The sequence below is a fragment of the Talpa occidentalis genome, unplaced genomic scaffold, assembly GCF_014898055.3.
Source record: "Talpa occidentalis isolate TD23 unplaced genomic scaffold, MPIMG_talOcc4v2.1 talOcc4.8, whole genome shotgun sequence".
Lineage (NCBI taxonomy): Eukaryota > Metazoa > Chordata > Mammalia > Eulipotyphla > Talpidae > Talpa > Talpa occidentalis.
In genome coordinates, this window is record NW_023605194.1 from 89,268,379 (window position 1) to 89,289,655 (window position 21,277).

At 38.4% G+C, this 21,277-nt stretch overlaps 1 protein-coding gene across 1 annotated transcript in view; it reads left to right on the plus strand.

Annotated features, from left to right (window-relative positions):
* RAB3GAP2 (RAB3 GTPase activating non-catalytic protein subunit 2) overlaps nt 1–21,277 on the plus strand; it is a 78,574-nt gene that overhangs the window by 10,816 nt on the left and 46,481 nt on the right. The window contains exons 2-4 of the mRNA XM_037496720.2: nt 6,055–6,119; nt 19,048–19,171; nt 19,979–20,060. Coding sequence (XP_037352617.1) covers nt 6,055–6,119; nt 19,048–19,171; nt 19,979–20,060 — 271 coding nt within the window. The remainder of the gene's footprint in view (nt 1–6,054; nt 6,120–19,047; nt 19,172–19,978; nt 20,061–21,277) is intronic.

Consider the following 21,277-nt stretch of genomic DNA (forward strand, 5'->3'; position numbering starts at 1 on the left):
ATTCATTATATTTAAAAATATTAACTTAGGGGCCTCCGTGGTGGCGTAGGGGTTAAGTCTCAGTGCTCACATCCCTGCAGCTTGAGTTTGATCCCTGGCCAGGGAGCTGACCCACATGGCACAACAGACCTCTCTGCTGTCTCGCCTGCTGCTCTCCTTAGCAGTGTATTTCACTAGGATCTGCCTGTTCTGCTCCCCACTGTGTCATTGGTGAATCCTTTCATATACCCCCTCCTCTACCATTGCCAACACCTCAGTTCTTCTATGCATAAATAAATAAAAATCTTTCTTTAAAAAAATATTAAGTTAAATCCTGCTGCTTTTATGGTGGTATATGCGGAAGTGTTTGAGTAAGAAAGTCATTTGCAAAGATCTGTGTTCTGCAGTTATTTATGAAGTATTTATGATTTTTTTGAAAATACTCCATATTTATATGTTTGTGTTTACACACAACCCACCCTACAAGTCTTAGTAGTTGTGTAGCAAGGTGTATATTTATTATATCAAACAAGTTAACAATGCAACAAATGACCCAAAGCCATATTTAATTAAGTTCTGAATGAAAAATACTGTGGTTTCTGAAGAAGGCAAGATCACTGTTGGATGCCAGAAAACTTCATAGAGGATTAATCTGAGTCCTGTAGGAGAAGTTGGATTTAGAGAGGTAGAGACAAATGGAAATGTGTTTTAGTTGACAAATATTGGATAGGCAAAGGTGAAGAGTTATAATGATGTTTTATTTGGAGAATAATATTCTTTCTTTTTTGGTAAATATTTATGCATACAAGAGCTGGGGTATAGACCAGAGGTATGGGGGGTGAGAGAATTCACCAGAGACAGAGTGGGGAACAGAACAGGCGGATGGACTGAAGTACACTGCTGAGGGGAGCAGCGGGAGAGTTAGGAGAGTCTGCTGCGCCTAGTGGGTAGCTCCTTGGCCTGGGGTCAAACTTGTGCTGCAGTGGCTGCAGACAGCCTCATAAGTTGTGTCTTAACCCTTGTACCACCAGGGAGGCCCTCTTTCTACTTTTTAAATGTGGCAACCAGTAAACTTAAGATAGTTCATGTGGCTTGCATTCTGTTTCTTGGGTAATGCTGCTAAATACTGCACTCCAGTGAGTCAGGGGCCCACTGGAATGAAAGAACAGAAAGGTGAAAACAGGCCAAGGAAAAAAGACTATTCAGCATCAAATTAGCTGGAATGGAAGTTTCTCTTTGAGCTAGTGTTCCTCAGAGTGTGGTCTACAATTTTTTATTTTAATCTCTTGTCAAGATTTTTTTTTTAATAGAGGCATGTTATTTATTTGTTTTGTTTTGTTTATACATGCACTGGGTACAGTCAGAAGTGCGGGAGGGTGAGAGAATTCACCAGAGCCAGAGCGGGGAGCAGAGCAGGCAGAAGGACCGAAGTACACTGCTGAGGGGAGCAGCGGGAGGCAGGAGAGGTCTGCATGCCATGTGGGACCCTCCTCTGGTGACCGGGGAGCAGCCGGGGATCGAACCGGTGCCGCAGAGGCCACGGGCAGCTTCGCAACCTAGCACTCAACTGCTGCGCCACCGGGGAGGCCCTCTTGTCAAGATTAAGGTGACCTGGAAAAGGGAATCTGCTGTAGAGGAGGTAGTTTTGATTTTATGAAGACTATGGATATGAATAACATTTAATTTTATGATCAGTTTTGTTGAATTGCATTTCAACAAAATAAAAGACAGGTAGTTGATGCCAATTAAAGGCTTGCTTTTGGGGGGTTGGGGGGTTGCTACTTAATAAAGGGGAAAACACTTAAAATTACCCTGTAATTTGTAGTGTAGCCTTTGACTGAAAGAAGTGCTACTGAGCTCATTAGATAATTGCCAGAGCCTTTGTGATTTGGTGATTGTGGAGTGTTAGGAAGTTTTGCACTGGACCCTGACTACTCTAAAGAAGTCATCTTTCCTGGTGCCCTTATTCTATAATAACCCTTTGTTAAACTCATCTCTTGAGTCATACCAGAGGTCGGAACTTTCAGATTATCCTGGTCTGTGGAAGATTTTGATCTGTGTATTCCAAAAGACCATCACGATGAGTTTTTTTTTTTTATAGTAATTACGAACAACAGTACACTGTTCTCAAATACTCGCTATCCACTATATCCTAGCCTTTAGCCATTATCCAGTTTTGGTAACTGTTTTGGCTACCTAAAATACATGTTACACATACTGCTTTGGTTACCCTGATCAATGATAATCAAAAACACTGCTAATGATACTGAACACACTCCTTCACTGAAAAGTAAATAGAAGCACAAACTGAGTAAAATTGTTTACATGAGTGACAACTTTAGTGGACATTTGTCATCTGAGTTTTCAGTACAAGCCAAACCGTTCCCCTCTAAAGCATGTGCTGCTTGGCCTGCCCATGTCATTTGAAGGCAAAAGAAATAACTTAGTTATAATGCTGTGATTCCAACACTTTTTTTTTTTTAAAGATTTATTTATTTATACAAGCACTGGGTACAGTCAGAAGTGCGGGAGGGTGAGAGAATTCACCAGAGCCAGATTGGGGAGCAGAGCAGGCAGAAGGACCGAAGTACACTGCTGAGGGGAGCAGTGGGCGGCAGGAACGCGCCATGTGGGACCCTCCTCCAGTGGCCGGGGAGCAGCCGGGAATCGAACCGGCGCTGCAGAGGCTGCGGGCAGCTTTGCAACCCAGCGCTCAACCACTCTGCCACCAGGGAGTCCCAACACTTTTTTTTTAAAGATTTATTTATTTATGCATACAAGAGCTGGGGTACAGGCCATAGATGTGGGGGGTGAGAGGATTCACTCGAGACAGAGTGGGAAACAGAACAGGCAGATTGACTGAAATACATTGCTGAGGGGAGCAGCGGGAGAGTCAGGAGAGGTCAGCTGCGCCATGTGGGTAGCTCCCTGGCTGGCTGGGGATCGAACTCATGCTGCAGTGGCTGCGGACAGCTTCATAGCTTGTGTCTTAACCCCTTGCACCAGCAGGGAGGCCCTCCAGCACTTTTTAACAGCCAACAGTGACTGTCACATAGCAGCCTGCATAATAGTATTAAATGATCTTGAGCAGAAGTCAGGAGGCTGCGGCATTCAATCGCTGGCACTGTGTAGAAATAAAAATGAAACTAGTGCCAAGTTTGCAAATATTTTCCCCCTCCCTCCTTTTTTTAGTATTTCCCATTGACAAGATTTGGAATGCATTTTTTACAATGTCATAAATACTTAGGATTCTAGACTAAAAGTCAAAAACATTTTTAACATAACCGAATGGTAATTCTGCTTCACCTTCCTTTAATGGTGGTTCTTGACTTATTTGGAAAAGGTATTCCTGTTAATTGTGGGAGATGCTTGATTAAATTCTCTCTCCCTCTCCTTAATAGAAACCCCCAGTAAGAGGCATTGAGATACATGTCAGCCCTCAAGGATACATATACTCTGTGTCAAGAGTGTATTTCTCAAGGTCTTTCTCTTCCTTGATGTTTTCAGTTGGGCATAAAGAGATATTAGGTCTCTGCAGGAGTAGGAAGTTCAGATTGCTGGTGTCTTCTGTTTGATTGTATGAGTCATTTGCGAATTGACTCAGGTACTTTTTATACCAGTACAGAGGAGATACAGCACATTTTTCATAGTTTAGTATTGCATTCAACAGAGATTTTGTGCACGGGCTATGTTCTTTGAAGTATTAGTTGCTTTTGTGTCTCAGCACTTAGCAAAGATTCTATACTTGTTGAGTGAATGAATAGCTGACTTTCATGAATTGCTTCATTTCTATATGGTCTTTCTGTAATCGTGGTAGTTTGATAAATACGTTCTTTTTATAGCAGCTTACTAATTGAGTCAAGGGTAATAAGCTCTTTTAGGTACTTTGCTTTTTTATAAGACTAGGGCATTTCCTCAAACTATGTAAGTGGGATAGCCTAGTTGCCACTGCCCACAATAAAGGTTGTTTTGGGAGAGTGGAAAACTGAACGAAGCGTTTGCCTAGCTGAATTAGAGTACCACGAACAGACTTATTTTCCCTGTTTAGAGAAATCTCCAAATCCTAATGTCAAAGGAATGTTTCGATTTTAAAATAAGTATTCTCTTTCTTTTGGCCTTAACTGTAAACCCCACTGTTCCTAGTCCTTTCTCCCTCCATAAGCAGACTGGATTAAGTATAGCAGAATACACAAGAACATGGGCTTTGGAACTCAGGCAGACCTGAATTCAAACAACCTCCTCCTCTCCCTCAACCCCCACTGTTTTCTGTGATCTTGGTCACAGTATTAACTCTCTATAATCTATTTTTCTCATTGTAAAATGGGGGTGACAGAGGATGCTTGTGTTGCTTAAGTGAGTTAATGTCTATGACGCACGTAGCTGTACCAACATGCTGACTGCATGTTAGTTGTTCTCAGGTGATAACCCTTATATGTGTGTTGCATCTTATCTTTGCCTTTGCTCATATTGACCATTTTTTCAGGAATATTTGAAAAGTTCCTAGCCACTTTTTAAAGACTTCATTGAATTCTTCTCTGTACTTTTTCATCTTCTTAAACCCCTTATCTGAGTTCCCCTAGTAGTAGATTTCAGTAATCACCGCTTATTAAAGTCACATTTGTCCCCTGCTCTCAGTCATGATTCTTTAAAGACAAGGAGTGTGTTTGCATTTTTTTCAGCTCCTGCTGCAGGCTTTCGCAAATAGTAGTTAACAGAGCAATTGTTAAATTGTTTAATTAACGTGTATATGGAAATCTTCTATAAGTTGTGCAGTGTTAATCAAATGATAGTACTATTTTAGGACTTAATATATGCCTAGCAGTGTGCTTGACATATTGGGAAGTATTTACTTGGTATTTAAGAACCAAAGATGAGACTGTTACTACACAGCTAACAGAGCAAGTACCAGACGGTAGCATTTTTTTTAATCTATATGTAATTGTGATTTTAGCAACTTTTAAACCTTATATAAATGTGGAAGCCCTATTTGCTTCCTTCCTACTGTAAGCATCTTAGATATCAGGTTTCATTCTATCTTTTAAATTGATTCTTACCCTGGAATTTTGAAGTTGGTTGTTTTAAGCATAGTTCTTTGTTTTATAGTATTTTAATGGCTAAAACTTGATTATTAGCATTGAAAACTTTGTCAACGTACTTAAGTATGCTGTGTGATTTTAATCCTTTTACCAACCTTACCAGATGTAGTAGTATTTTCCGTGCTTTTATGGTGAGAGAGCTGGATCTTATGGATATGGGGTAGTTTGTCCTTGGTCACAGAGCTAGTAAGTGCTGGGGCCAGGATTTGAGTTTAGGTAATCTGACTCTGGGGCCTTTATTGGAATTTTGTATGATATTTTAATTAATTTGAGATAATGTAGCAAGACCATCTAATGTTTTTTGTCTCTGAGTAGTTTTATTCCTTCTTTTCTCATGTGATTCTGTAAGAGATGGATTCAGAGATAAGTCTATAGAACTGAGTAGCACGAATAAGAGATCTTACCTCCAGACCTAGCTGAGATTGCTTGATGCAGTGTTTGTTGAACATCTTATTTTAATCTGAGAGGATATTCCCATGTGTAAGGAACTAGAGGCTCAGAAAAGGATGGGCAATAGTAGACCTGTCTTGTTTCAAAATTCTGTATTTTTTTTACTGATACCTTGTCTTACCCAAAAAAAAAGTCACTTTTTAAGGCATCCTTGTGAAATTTCATGTGTGTTTTTTTGTCGCTGTGTATATTTAGTTTGTTAATGTTTTAACAAATGTTTGTTGTCTTAAGGTTTTTTTTTTAAGGTCATTTGAAGATTGATTTAAACATTTACAAATTTGATGTCCAGTTTTACTACTAACATAAACTTGGGAGATTCAGGTCAAATGTGACCTGATTATTGTTATATATAATAAAAATCCATTGTAATGAATTTTCCATTGTTTTCTTCCTTAATATCAGCATTTAAATATATTTATAAAAACTTATTGCATGTCAGGGGTTGGTTCTATTATGTTTCGCTAAGATATTTTAAAAATATTTTAAGCTCTGTATTTCATGTAAACACTTTTTAACTTTTTAAAAATAGGTAAATCAACAAACTGGGAAGATGATGGTTGGGGAACATGGGAAGAAACAGAACCCCAAGAACCTGTAAGTCTATAAATTTATGCATACTTTTTCTTAAAGATTTATTTATTCATGCATACAAGAATTGGGGTACAGGCCAGATGTGCGGGAGGGTGAAAGGATTCACCAGAGGAAGCGGGGAACAGAAGAGGCAGACTGAAATACACTGTCGAGGGGAGCAGTGGGCAAGCCAGGAGAGGTCTGCTGCGCCATGTGGGTATCTCCATGGCTGTCTGGGATTGAACCTGCACTACAGAGGCTGTGGACAGCTTCACAGCTCTGCGCTCAACCGCCTGCGCCACCAGGGAGGCCCCTAGGCATACTTTTTGATGTGACATTTCCCTTTTGTAATGATGGCAACATATGACAGTATTACAGTGACATTTTAAAATGTGTGTCGAGAATGTTTGTGCTTAGTAAATGGACTTAAGTAGATACCTGTTCTTAAGGAACTTAATGTCTTTATAGTTAAGTGGGCTAAATGAAGAATAGTTGTGTTATGATTCTTTTCCTTTCATTATTATTATTTTATACTTTCACTCATAAGTCAACATATGTCGTTAAGTGTTCACCATATTCTAGGCATTTTTCTGTGTCCTAGGAATATAGCAGTGAACAAGGTAGACAAAATTCCTGTTCACGTTAGTAGTATACTTTCATCTATAAGAAATACAAAGTCTAATCTAAACTGACTTAACTAACAAGGAAATTTATTAGCTCACATAGAAGGAAGTCAGAGGTAGTATGAACTTCCAAGTTGGTTGTTTAGGGGATTCAAAAATTCATCAAGAATTCAAATTCTTACCTCTGTCTACCCTAATTTCCAGCACTTCATCCCATAGCTTGTTCCTCTCACAGATGTGGTTTGGCAACATGTTCCTTCATCATGGCCAAAGGGAGGAAAAGACTGGTGTTTTCCATGACTTTTAGGAGTGGGGAACAACTTTCTCAGAAGCCTATAGCAAACCTTACCTCTGTCTTGGGCAGAATTAAGCCACATTCTCATTTCTGAACTAGTCACTGGAGAGGGATGTAGACTTTTCATCAGTCATTCAAACCTTCCCCACTGATAGAGGATGAAGGGCAGCTTCTTCTGACCTTTGTGGTTGCGCATGAATAAAATCAGGGGTTTTTAAGGAAGACAGAAGAATGAACATATATACTGAATAGGCTTCCTATGGTCCCTGTTTCCAGCAGCTTGCTGTCTAATGGGGAGAGAATTTTTTTTTTTTTTAAGAAATAGATTAAAAATATCAAATGGTGGTAATACTTACACAGAGAATTTAAATGATGTGATGGCAGTGTGATCAGTCAACTGACTCCTGTAAACCAGGTGCTGTAGGAAGGCTTTTCAGAAAATGTGACATTTAAACTGAAGTATGAAAGACAGACCGAAGCCAATAAAATGAAGATTGGGTGAAGAGCATTCTAGGCTCCAGAGCAACAGCTCACACAGAATCCCTGAGACTGCAAAAGCTTTGAGTTGAAGGAACATGGCTTGGTAGGACTGAGTCAGCTACAAGTTAGAAGCCAGCAGGCCTAATGTAAGGCCTTGTGAATTTGGAGTTTCTTCTAAATATTACAGGAAACCACATTTACCTGATTTCTAATTTTTTAAGTTTGTCTTGGCTGCTTTTTGGAATAGGTTGAAGTAAGGAGCAAGAGAAGCAGCAGGGAGACCAATAGGAGGTGATTATAGTAGTTCATTAAGGTGATGGTAGCTTCCATTAAGGTGGTATTAGTGAAAATGAGAAACTGTTGGATTTGGAATAAGGTTTATAGTAAGACTTTGCTATAAGTAGGGTAATAGGGGCTGCCTATTACCCAAGGATGAGTGAGGAATGAGTGGGTAATAGAAAATCAAAAATTACCTTCTTTGATCTGGGATGTGGTGTGGAGTAGATAAAATATGATTGATATGATGTAGATAGTCCCTAAAGGTGAAGAGTAGGTACCACTTTCTTTATTTTAGTCACCGTTAGAAAATGTCCATAATAAAAAGGTTTTGTGTGTGCGTGTATTTAAAATCTTCCCTGATATTTGGCTTACGCAACTGGATGGAGGGTATTTCATTTATTGAGGTAGAGGCATTTGGGAGAGAAATGAAAGAATATCATGTAAAAAGCAGAGCATGCCTGTGTACTGAAGATTTATAGAAAAACTCCAAGAGGAAAATAAGAACAGAAAACCATTTTGGAAACCCACAGGAGATATGGGGTGTGTTGAACAGGATGTAAGGCAGCTCACAGAGGTCACCATCACCTCAGCCTCGTCCCTTGCTCCTGGTGCTGTGTCCACATAGAGTCTCAGCTGGACTGTCTGCCTTCAAGAGTGACTAGCTTGTGCTACTTCCTGATTTAGGCTATTTTATAGCATTTGCTTATCTTTTGTTTTGGTTGTTCTCCTGTTTTACATTCATGAGGGAATTTCACCAAGTTTGTTAACCCCCATCTAGTATAGGATTCTTGGGGGGGGGGGTGGACTTCATCAGACACCAGCCAGCCTGGTACTGTTGCCTTCAGGTTAGGCAGACATCCGCAGTCTTGTGAGCTGTGGCCGGAATGTGGGAGGGTAAGGGAAGAAAGGAGGAGGTGTGCGGGGAAAAATCTGTGGACTCTGTATTACTTGTGTAAGTAAACCTCTCAGGAGGGGATGTGCTTTGAGAATTATTTCTAAGAATAACTTCTTAGAAAGGGGACTGTATAACTGGCAGCTGCCTTGCATGTTGTATTGGTACAGTTACTTTTAGTATTTGTTTTCTAGAATCATATAACTAAATGACTATTGTGAGAGTAATATAACCAACTCCTAAGTAAGTTTGAGGATTTTTAGAATAAATCCCACAGACATTGCATGGTAAGAGGACACGTACACTTCTAATCTCAAGGGAAGTGCCGGTGGGAGGATTATTATTAAATATATAAAATGGTGGGCTGAGTCAAATGCCAGTGAAGCGTGGTATTTATTTACAGACCCAGAAGCCCACATCTTAGAGTCCTTTGGTACATCATTGTTCTTTCTGGAATGGAGTTTTATTTGTGAATGATGTCATTAGGGATCTGAGTGTGAAGCTAATTTACCTCACACCTGTCTGCTCCTTCCTGCCTGACAACACTGAGATGAGCTTAGTGATGGTATATATGTGTCCTTCTCTTTGGCCTCTCTAGCAGTGTGCCTTCCCTTAGCATACGCCCCCTTGTGCCCATGTAACCTCCTTCATAGAGAACTATACTGCAAGGTGAGTGCAGAGAAGCAGTCTGGCCTGATATAAGGCCTGGTAAATTAGGGGTTTATTCTAAAAGTGCCCAGAAACTATATTATCTGATTTGTAGTTTTTATAACTCACCTTGACTGCTAGGTGTGGAATAGGTTATAGTATGCCTAGACTTAAAAAGGTTATGACCAATTTATTTTACAGTATTTCATTTTGATGACTTGATTCTGTGTCATGTAGACCGTGGTAGCCTAGCTAGCATGTGTAAGTTTTCACAGACTTTTTATTTTTTCAAATTGTATTTATTTTTGTGTAGAAGAACTGGGGTGTGGGCCATTGGTGCAGGGGTAAGAGGATTCTCCAGGAACAGTGGGGAGCCCAACAGGTGGATTTACTGAAATACGCTGCTGAAGGGTGCAGGGGGCAAGACAGGAGAGGTCTGCTTCACCATATGTGGTTTAGCTCCCTGTCCAGGGAGCGAACTCAGGCTGTAGCAGTGATAGCGCTGAGACTTATCCCCTCAGCCACTGTGGAGGCCTGGACAAGCCTTTTTAAAAATGGAGAAAGCCCTTTGAGCTTTTTCTGATTTTGAGGTGTCAGCTATAAGGGCTTAGTGAAGAAAGTATAGTCTAATATCTGTTATCAGTATTAGCCACATCTAAGAAAGTATACATCTCTGACCCTGTTCGGCTTAGGAACTTTAAGTATAGTTTTTTTCTGTAGAAGAGGACAGATATTTTTCTCCTGTAGATATTTCATGCCTCTATTAGCTCTGGCTGCCATAGTAATACCAAGACTTGGTACCTTAAACAACAGATGTTTACTTTCTCATTGTTCTAGAAACAGGAAGTCCAGATCAACGTGCCATCAGGGTTGCTTTCTGGTGAGCCCCTCTCTTCCTGACTTGCAGATGGCTGATTTCTCACTGTTCTCATGTGACCTTTCCTTTGTGCACAGGAGAAAGAATGAGTCCTGGTGTCCCTTCCTCTCCTTGTAAGAATACTAGTCTGTCTGATTAGAACCCTACTCTGTGACCTCATTTAATCTTTACAGCCTCCTTCATGGGCACCATCTTCAAATACAGTCACATTGGGGGTGAGGACTTCAACATACGAATTTAGAGAGACATAGTTCACTACCTAACAGTGCCTAAAACAATGGATCCATGTCAGCTATAACTTATGTATACAGGGGAAAAAGTGAAGGAATTCCTGTTCCATAAGCAAATACAATAAAGGATTGAAAAGGCAAACAGACCTGTCTTTCAAGATGGAAGAAAGGTGAAATGAAGCCTCTCTTCTGTGATGACTTAATTTTAAATTGACCTCACGACAGACAGTGCCTGGCTTGGGAAATGAGGAAGGAAGATTGTTGCATGAAAACATCTACTGAGTAAGGGTCCTGTAACAAGTAGTAAATAGTGAATAACTTTGTTTTATTTTTTTACACTGGGAAAAAAGTGATTAGAGAGGGATATTTTGCTTAACCTTATGTTATAATGAGAATCCGAGGCCGTTTGAGAAGAAGTATGACAAGGCTGAGCTTAATTTTAGTGGGCAGATTTAATTAGCTAAGGCCAAAAGGTAGGAAGTATTGAATCTCAAGGATTGACCTAGCATTGGTTACTGGAACAGGAGGCACAGAAGCTTCTGGATTAAGGTTCTCAGTTAAGATAGACAGCATATGAGAAACTCCCATTCAAAAAGAGACTTTGAAATATGGTCCATCTGAACAAGAACAGACACACAGACCAATGAAATCGAATAGAAAATCCAGAAATAAACCCACAGATTTATGGTCAACTAATCTTTGACAAAGGAGCAAAGAATATGCATTGGAGCAAAGAAAGTTTGTTCAATAAATGATGCTGGGAAAACTGGGTCGCTACATGCAAAAGAATGAATCTTGACTACTACCTAACACCATGCACAAAAACCAACTCAAAATGGATTAAAGAACTAGACATAAGACCTGAAACCATAAAATACATAGAAGGAAATATAGGCGAAACACTGCATGATATGCACATCAAAGACATCTTTACAGACACATCACCCAAAGCAGTGATAGTGAAGGCAAAGATCGACAGCTGGGACTACATCAAATTAAAGAGCTTCTGCACAGCAAAAGAGACAATAACAAAAACAAAGAGAAACCCCACTAACTGGGAGAACATTTTTGCACACAACACTAATGATAAAGGACTGATCACAAAAATCTGCAAAGAGCTGATGAAACTCAACAAAAACAAAGAAAATAATCCAGTCAAAAAATGGGCAGAAGAGCTAAAAAGAAACTTCTCTGAAGAGGAAGTGCAAATGGCCAACAGGCATATGAAAAAATGTTCAACATCACTTGTAATCAGGGAAATGCAAATCAAAACTACCATGAGATACCATCTCACACCAGTGAGAATGGCATATATTAAAAAAACTAGCAACAACATATGTTGGCGAGGTTGTGGAGAAAAAGGAACTCTCCTGCACTGTTGGTGGGAGTGCAAACTGGTCCAACCACTGTGGAGAGCTGTGTGGAGATTCTTGACCTACTGAACATAGTGCTTCCATATGATCCAGCAATTCCACTCCTAGGTATTTACCCCCAAAGGACACAGAAACATCAATTCCAAAGAGTACCTGCACGCCTATGTTTATAGCAGCACAATTTACAATAGTTAAGCTTTGGAAACAACCCAAATGCCCCAAAATAGATGACTGGATCAAGAAGATGTGGTACATATACACCATGGAATATTACTCAGCAATCAAAAAAGATAAACACATGCAATTTGCAGCAACATGGATGGCGCTGGAAGGGATCATGCTCAGTGACATAAGCCAGAAAGAAAAAGAAAAATACCGGATGGTCTCACTCATAGCAGGAATCTAGAAAACTTAAATAAGGAACCAGGAAAAAGAATATAAGAAAGAAAATATCAAAATCAACAAATAACTATGAACAAGAGACACTCTATAGGGGTTGGGGAGCGGGGAAAGGAGGGCTTGGGGTCAAAATAAGGGGGTTGTAATTGTATGGGGAATATAAAAATAAAATTTAAATTAAAAAAAAAGAAATATGGTCCATCTGTGTTTCAGAAAGTGGTATAATACAGTTTGTAGAGGCAATTATAATTTAGCAGATTAACAGGAAACGAAAGCATGCTGGTGAGATGGCAGACCTCAGAGAAATGTTTGTTTATATGCTGAGAAATAAGACATAATGTGGCCTGGTTAGAGGTCCTTAGAGCATGAATAAATTGGGATAATATTGGAAAGTATTTTACCTTATTTTATCCCTCATTAGAGTCTGGTGCCTCTGCCACACAAGAGACAGGACCAGACCAGCCAGAGGCAGGAGAGCGCTCCTGTTATACTGAAGATAATCCCCAGGGTTTTCCTCCAGTGAGCAGCAGTGACTGTGAGAGCTTCTCATTGGAACTTTGTGCCTTTGCCTGTTAGAAATACTCCTTTTGCAGTAGCCATCCCCTCAGCATTAACCTAGTGACTCAGCTGGTGGTGAATGTGCTCCCTCAGGGCATATTTGGCAATGTCTAGCCATAGTTTTGATTATCACACCTGGAGGGTGAAGAGGGTGTTTGTCTCATGGGCAGATGACAAACATACTCTATGCATCTCACAATGCATGGGACAGCCTCCCAAAAAGAATTATTCTGCCCAAAGTGTCAAATGTGCTTAAGTTTAGAAATCTTGTTCGAGCTCATGACTTTTATATGTAACTCTCCGAGTCTTTCTAGCTTTCACCCCTTTCGTTCTCTAAAATTTCTTGGCCCATTTTGAGGCTTCAAAACTTTTCTTCTGTGATGCTATTAATTTTGTTATAGTAGATTCTGGTGAAGTGCTTTAGGTGTGAGGTGTGATTAACAGATTGTTTGCCAGCAAACAACGGTACATTTAAATTGTTTTCTGGATCTTTGGTCACAGACCAGCAAGTTGTCCAGGAGATATTATTTATGTCTAAGTGTTTAAGAGAGAGACCTGTTTTTAATCTGTCTATGTTGTCAGGCTCCACTTTTCCTTCCTTTTATTCATAGTTGTTCACCTTAGTTCAGATATACACTCAACAGGCATTCTTGAAGGATAGCTTCTGTTAGTGTTGGTTTGTTCATGGGCCTCTACGGTTCTGCGAGGGCAGGAGGGACAGTGATCTGACAGGTGGAGTGAAGGGGAGCTAGAGTGAGAGGGGGGCTGGAGACATAATCACTGTTTAAACACACTTTGGCCAGCCTCCTGATCATTCCCATCTTCGCCTTTACTTCCAGAGAAACCTGGCACCAGCTCCTAAGCCCGTTTGCAGTTTTGCAACACAACTGGGGTTACTTCTCCGATTTCCTTTCCATCAGTTTAGGCTTTCTAGGGACTGTAAAATCAGTCACCACCTGTCCATCTGCTTTCTTGTTCTCAAAATGTTACGGCTTTTTCCTTTCCTTTCATTCTTTTTTTTTTTTTTTTTTTGCACTTTTTTTTGTCTTTAAAAATTCTTTTACTAGTTATTTTTAATGGGATTGAAGCTGCTGGAGCGAATTCAGTGTAATACGTTAATTCCTTTCTTTACATGAAAGTCCACCTAGAGTTCATTTTTACATACTGTTCTATGCCTTCCTACTTCCATTTAGTGTAATTTGGAGGTCTTTCCATATTTGCATATATAAACTAATCTTTTCAAAGAATAGTAGATACTTCATTGTATAAATGAACTATGATTTATTTAACCAGGCCCCTGTCAAGAGACATTTCATTTTGTTTGTAATTATTTGTGAAATGAACTTTTTTTTTTTAAAAAAAGATTGATTTATACAAGAACTGGGATGTAGGCCAGAGGTGCAGGGGGTGAGAGGATTCACCTGAAGGGGAGCAGAACAGGCAGATCTACTGAAATACACTCCCCGGGGAGCAGTGGGTGAGACAGAAGAGGTTTGCTACCCTCTATAGGTTAGCTACCTGGCTGGGGGTCAAATTCATGTTGCAGTGGCTGGTGATAGCTTGATAGTGCTGTCTAAGTATAGATGACTTTTATTTCTATGATTTAGAATTACAGTAATATGAGGACAGCCCCATAATTAAACTGTATCTTACAGGTACTGCTCTACTGTGTAAAATTGACCTTGAAAGTTAATGCAATGACACTGACAATGACAGTGTAAGTTGCAAGTGATGGACATGCTGCACTAAAGTCAAAACTTTATTGGGTAGGTACTCTATGGCTACCTAGTCACTGCAACAGCAGATGTGCCAAACACATTCACCAGAGTGGTCATTTGCCAGCTCCAAGGTGGCCTGCCATAGATGAAAGCAATTTAATTGGCTGCAATTTTACCATGTGCCACACTGTGAAAGAAGAATAGTGGACACATTTGTGGGCTTAAAGTCAAAAGAAAGAAAAATTTTTAAATGTATATTATAACTCTGGTTGTTTAGAATTTATTTTATTAATACACATTGGTGGCTTCCATATTTTTGTGGATCAAGAAAACATCTTTTCTGGTGTCAGTTCAAAGAAAAATCCTTGCAGTTTAGGCAATACTAAGTAAAACATTACACATTCTCTCTCCATCCCCCCTCCCCAACTATGGTTGTTTTTCTCAATATGTGAAATAGGAAGGCTAATCCACAGGAAACTGCTTGTTCTGGTTTTGTATTACCAAACATGGATTTACGAGAAGGCTAATAAGCAGGTTTAGGAATGTAACTAGTCTCTGTAGATAGTTTCCCAGAGTTTATTTCCAGCCAAGTGACACCTGTTTCTTGTACAGTCATCTTGGTTGTTTCTTGTGGGGCAAAATTCACCTTTGACACTGGGATGGTGGAAGACAATGCTTAATCACACCTTGACACTGAGTTCTAGCCCCACCTGAGAGAGTGTGTTCTGTTCCTAAGTAGCGCTTTCTGACTTTAGTCAGAATCTTGAACTGTTAAATCTTAGTGTATTATTTAAGTATACTAGCTCTGAATCGATTGCTCCTTGTCAGATAGTTTCATGTACAAGAATAATTAATAATGTATTCGGGTATTTTTGTGAAATCTAGTAAGGAGAAATGGAAGTGCTGTATTATTCACTTGTATATGCTGTTTGTGGGCTGTGTTCCATCTGGAGTTGAGGAGTAATTTAAAGGCTTTTAGTCTAGTGTGGGAGAAAAACAATCAGAAAACACGTGCGGCAGAAAATAGTAAGGTGCGGCAGAAAATAGTAAGACTTTTAATTGCAGTAAGTGTATTATACATGAGGACTCACCATAAATGAATAGTGATCTTTTGGTATATGGCAAATCAGAATTGAGATGTGCTATAAAAATAAATACATACTGGATTATGAGGACTTAATATGAAAAAAATGTAAAGTACTTGAAATGATAATATTTTGGATATATTGGGTTAAGTAAAACAAAAATTTTTAGAAAAGGTAAAAGTCAGAGTAGGATGGAGTTGCCATAGGAACTGGAATTCAGATAGAAAAACAGAAAAAAGAGGGCAAAGGTACTTTTAAAGGCATGGTTAAAGAAATGCCACAAGAATACTCTGGTCGGCGTGGTCAAGTGGTTTTCTTGCAGCTCTAGCTCAGTCTGGTACAAAGCTCTAAGTAATAAGGTAGTTCTTTTTGAGAAAAGACTTCATTTACTATGAGACTGGAATTAATCCTAAGTGAAGACAGGCAAAGTAGTAGGGTATCCTTTTTGATAAAAGGCTTCAGTTACTCTGAGCCCAGAGTCAAGTCCCAAGTTAAGACAGGCTTCACAGAGCTGTTGCAGCTACACACAAATAATCAGGTGATGGCATGGAAACAGAATTAAAATCAAAGGCCTGGGTTCTGATTTGGGCTCTGATCCTGTTTCAGGGACAGGGAACAAGTCCTCAAGCCTCCATTTTCTTTACTGTAAAGTGAGGGTTTGACCGATGTTTATAAATCTCCCACCTTTGAGTTTCTTTCACTGCTTTTCAGCAAACTTAACATGCAGTCTGATCCTGGTTGGTGGCATTATTTTAAAAATAGGAAAGAAACATAGCAATAATGTTTACTGAGAAGTACCATTTACAAAATTTTCAGAATTTTCTCTTGAAGCATAATTTTGGAGTGTGGTAAAGGGAAGAAACCCATATGTATGGATGTTCAGTTTTTTTTTTAATTATTTTTATAAATTTGTCAAAATTAGAGCTGTTATCCCCTTGTTTGAGCATCTTTTTTTTTTTTTTTTTTACTGCAGTGATAATGTGAATGTTAGTATAAGAATCGGAGTTCAATAAATCCAAGAGAGATCTCCCTAATTTCTTATCTAATACAATACCTGTCTACCACCTGTCCTCTCTAGTCTCCTACCTACAGGTGAGACTGATTGCTGGGAAAGTCCTGAGCCCCCAGAGTGGTCATATTTGTGGCTCTTGGGAACCTTAAGACAGTGTGCCTCAGCCTGCAGCTGAGCCACCTAGAGGAAGAAGTCTTGTCTTGCATGCTGTGCTGGCCCAACTGTAGAAGTTGTGGATCCAGGGCAAAATGAATTGTAACTGACTTCTAAAGTTTTATCTTGAGGGGATAATGTCCTCCTTAATTTCCCTGTAGAAAAGTATAAATTAAAAACACTAAACTAGATGGCAAAATTCCTAAAATACAGTCTTAATAAAATGGGATTTTGCCAATATTACTTTTCTCCTAAACTTTGGCAAGAAGGGTATAACATCCTTACCTTGCATAAGACGACTCCAAATCTATTGGATTCCTAAGAAAGAAATAATTACAGGACTATCCCAGAGTCTTAGGCCTACTTGGATATTTTCTTCAAAGTACCCTATAACCCATATTTTTTTCATGTTTTAAACATTTTTTTTGATACTGTCTCGGCCAGAAATCATTTATCTTTCTAGAAATACTGTCATTGTATTTTGACTAGGGTCATTTTCTGTTTTTAAAAATCATTTAAATTTCATATTCTAGTAATGCATGCTCATTGAAATTTTTTTAAATAGCATCATTGTGTAAATTTTTTGTAAAACTGAAAGCAGCCTGCATTTCTTCTTCCACCCCTCTTGATTTAGTCCAAAAGCCACTAAGTAAGCTTAAGTAAGGTAGGAGTCCACAGAATGTAAAACCTAGAAGTCATAAGAAAATAGATGGATAATTATATAGTAGTTAAAAACTTCTTCATGGAAAAAATTAAGCCACCACATAGACTGGGAAAAATTATTTATAGCTGTTCCGATCAAACCACCAGTTTTCCTTGTTCATAAAAATTGTATATGAAAATCAACTAAAACAAGGACAGCAATTCCACAGGCAGTCTGCAAGGGAAAGAAACAAACTATCTATAGAAAAGATACAAGCATATGAGGAACTGTTTGTTCTCCTGAGAGAAATGCACCGATGCTGAAAAACCACTTTTCAGCTGTCACATTGACAAAGATACAGTGTTAAAGCATGTAAGGTCTGTGGGGAAGCATGCTCTTTTAATAATTCTGGTTGAATTAGTAATTATCATAATTTCTAGTATTTGTCAAATTTAGTAATAGATAATCCTTTGACCTATAATTTCACTTCTAGGAATTTATCCTACTGATGTACTTCCACATAGACTGACAAATGTTTTACATTATTGTGTTATTCATTATAGCATAGTTTGCAACAGCAAAAGATTAAGCAATACAGATATACATCAGTAGGAGACTGGTTAAATGATGGTACATGGATACAATGGACTGCTATGCAATTGTACAAAGTACAACTTCCTATGGAATGAAGTCAAGGTGTGTTTTTTAAGAGAATGAAAGTAGGTATATAGTAGGCTATGGTGTGAAGGAATTATGAATGTATGGGCATAAAGTGTCTCTGGAAACACAACAGTTGACTATATGGGTTTTCTCTAGGGTGAATAGCAGTGTGTCCAGAGTATAGGATTAAGAGAATTTTCAAAATATGCTTTTTTAGAAATGTTGAATTTTTAACCATGGGCATTTACCTTTTATAATAAGTTTTCACTTGAAAAAGGAAACACCTTTAGGGCAAATAAAAAGGTCAGACTTATCAAATACACTAACAGTTCTATAGCCATAATCATCAGATAATTTTTTTCTTTGCTGCAGATATGTTAGCTGCCTCTCTGGAATTTACTACTATTAAATCATTCCTGAAGGTGGCCCCTGTGTGACATTCTTTTAATGTCTTGCTAGTTTATTTGTTTACATGTAAACATATAGTACATATACATTAATGCAAAAGTGAAGTTTGTAGTGGATATTTTGTTAATTGGTCAACTTTGACATGTTTTGATAACGAATATTATTGAGAGTTTTAAAAAGAACTAAAAGATTTCTTTTTTTCCTTTTTTTTTTAAACCAGATCTCTGAGTGCCTTTTATTTATTTATTTTAAAGATTTATTTATTTATGCATACAAGAGCTGGAGTACAGGCCAGAGATGTGGGGGGTGAGAGGATTCACCAGAGACAGAGTGGGGAACAGAACAGGCGGACTGACTGAAATACACTGCTGAGGGAAGCAGCAGGCGAGACAGGAGAGGTCTGCTGCGCCATGTGGGTAGCTCCCTGGCAGGGGATCGAACTCGTGCTGCAGAGGCTGCTGATTGCTTCATAGTGTGGTGCTTATTAACCCCTTGCACCACCAGAGAGGCCCCTCTTTTTTTCCTTTCTTCTCCTTTGTTCCTCAAAGGTAGACAAGTTGAGTTGAAATACTCTTATTAGTATTTCTGCATGTGCAGTAATTGTAGTTTTACCCCACAGGAAGAAGAAGGAAATGCTTGCAAAACACAAAAAACTTCCTGGCTTCAAGATTGTGTTTTATCGTTATCTCCAACCAATGATCTTATGGTTATAGCCAGAGAGCAAAAAGCTGTATTTCTAGTGCGTAAGTAGACTATTATTTTCAGTGTTTATCTTGATGCATAGATTAGTACAGAAAACAGATTAGATAGAAAAAAAAAGTTATTTCTACGTGGAGTTAAATGGCATTCTGTAGTTTATCTTACATGTTGTATAGTACTTTATTCCTTTCCCTGTTTTTTGTGTTGCTTCCTTTTTCTATTTGTTTTCCTCTTGTTATTTTGGATTTTTTTTTCTTGGCTGCAAATGTGTTAGCTATTTCTCTCTGGCACTCCAGAGGTAGCACTGGGCATGGCACAGTTCTTGCAAGGGACAGTCAGAGCTAAAAAAGCCACTGACCCCTTCTGAGGAATAATATGAGTAAGGTGATTTTCAACTAAGGTTTGGGCAATTTTAGAATGTGAAAAATCTCGTTGATCTAAATAAATAAGATCGTATGTAAAATGACTGTAAAAGTCTTATAAAGCACATATATCCTCCAGTAGCGTAAGTTAATAGAAAAATTTATTATATGGTAGGTAAAAAGTTGTTTAATAAATAAAATAGGTTAAATCAGTACATAAGAATTAACAACTTTATTCAGCCACAACTGTGACTACCTTATATGGATTTAACTGGAGGAAGGAAGAACTACAGACTTTAGGAGTTGAGGTAGTTTTAGAGAAATCTTGTAAAAGTTTTAAAACATTTTTACCTATAAAAATATCCAATTCCATTAACACAGGACTGTTGAATTTTGCATTGATCATTCTAAAGGAAAGGAATAAAGTTTATAAATTATTGTATCAGTATAATAAAAAGTTGTTTTAGGTGATAATCTTAAATTTTTCAGCAAAATGGAAACATAGTGATAAAGGAAAAGAAGAAATGCAATTTGCTGTTGGTTGGAGTGGTTCTTTAAATGTCGAAGAAGGGTAAGTACCAGTTAATTTTTTGTCTCTCTGTATGCTAAATGCATATGTGAAATTGTCTGATTTATAAGTGAATCTGTTGAGAAGTTTCATCATTTGAAATGTTTAGTAAATGTATAGTCATTCCAGCTTTAGAGGTGGTAGACATGAATCTGTCAGCAAATTTTTATTTTTCTCATCATGTGACTACTTTTTAAAAAAAAAACTATTTGGAGAGGATTCAAAGAATTCAGAAAGCATCCCATAATACCCTTTCTGCATTTTTTCTGTTCTCCTGTTCTCCATTAATTTTATTCAGCCCAAAAGTCAAGGGTAGTCATGTCTTCTCTGCTTGGGGAAGCATTGGGCTTGTACTTGAAGGGGATAGTACCACATTTTTAAACCTCTTACATATTTCAGAAATGCAGTTAGTAAATTCAGGTTTCCTATTGATTCAGTCAGAGTTTTAGAACCAGAGCTCTAGTGTGCTTGCCTAATGGAGCCACTAGCCTGGAACCTGGAAAATCTGTTTCAGTTACATTTTTATGATGAAAACTCACTGATAAAGGTTCCTCAGACTTGAATTCAGATAAAAGGCAACCAAGTGGAAGTTCCTAATATGTGCCTGGCATTGGGTAGCTATTCAATGAAATGTCTTTTACTTTTATCAAAATAAATAACGTTTCTCCTTAAAGTCTAAGCATTTTTGAAGACATTTAATTTCTGTCATAAATGCAAGGCAAACATAATCGATAAGTTACTTTAAAGACAACAAACAAAAAGATTATTTTCACTGATTACCAGTACAGCATATAGGTCAAGAGTGTTTACAGTTTCCTGAATAAGCTAATGATAGTACTGAGGTTTGCAGGTTAACTGTCAGAAAGAGTTATGTTTACCAGCTTGGTGTCTGAGCTCCTAATAAATTTTTCAAATCCAAGAATCAGAAAAAAATCTTTTAGGGAGCATCCAACATGCTTCTAAATAGGTTATTTCTGGGACAATTTATGCAAAACATGGAAGAAACCAACTGAAATACAGTGAGTCCTAGAAAATGCACCCCGCAGAGCCTATCGTGTGATTGTGAGTTCCCCAGCCTCCACTAAGGTTCTTAGCTGGTGGAGAGGAAAGGGTGATGGTAGGAAAGGCTGCCTGGAGATTATTGGAAGTGCTCTCAATTTGCATATAATCAGTGTGTGCTTTCTTTACTTTCATGCTTGAAACTAATGAAAAATACTGTC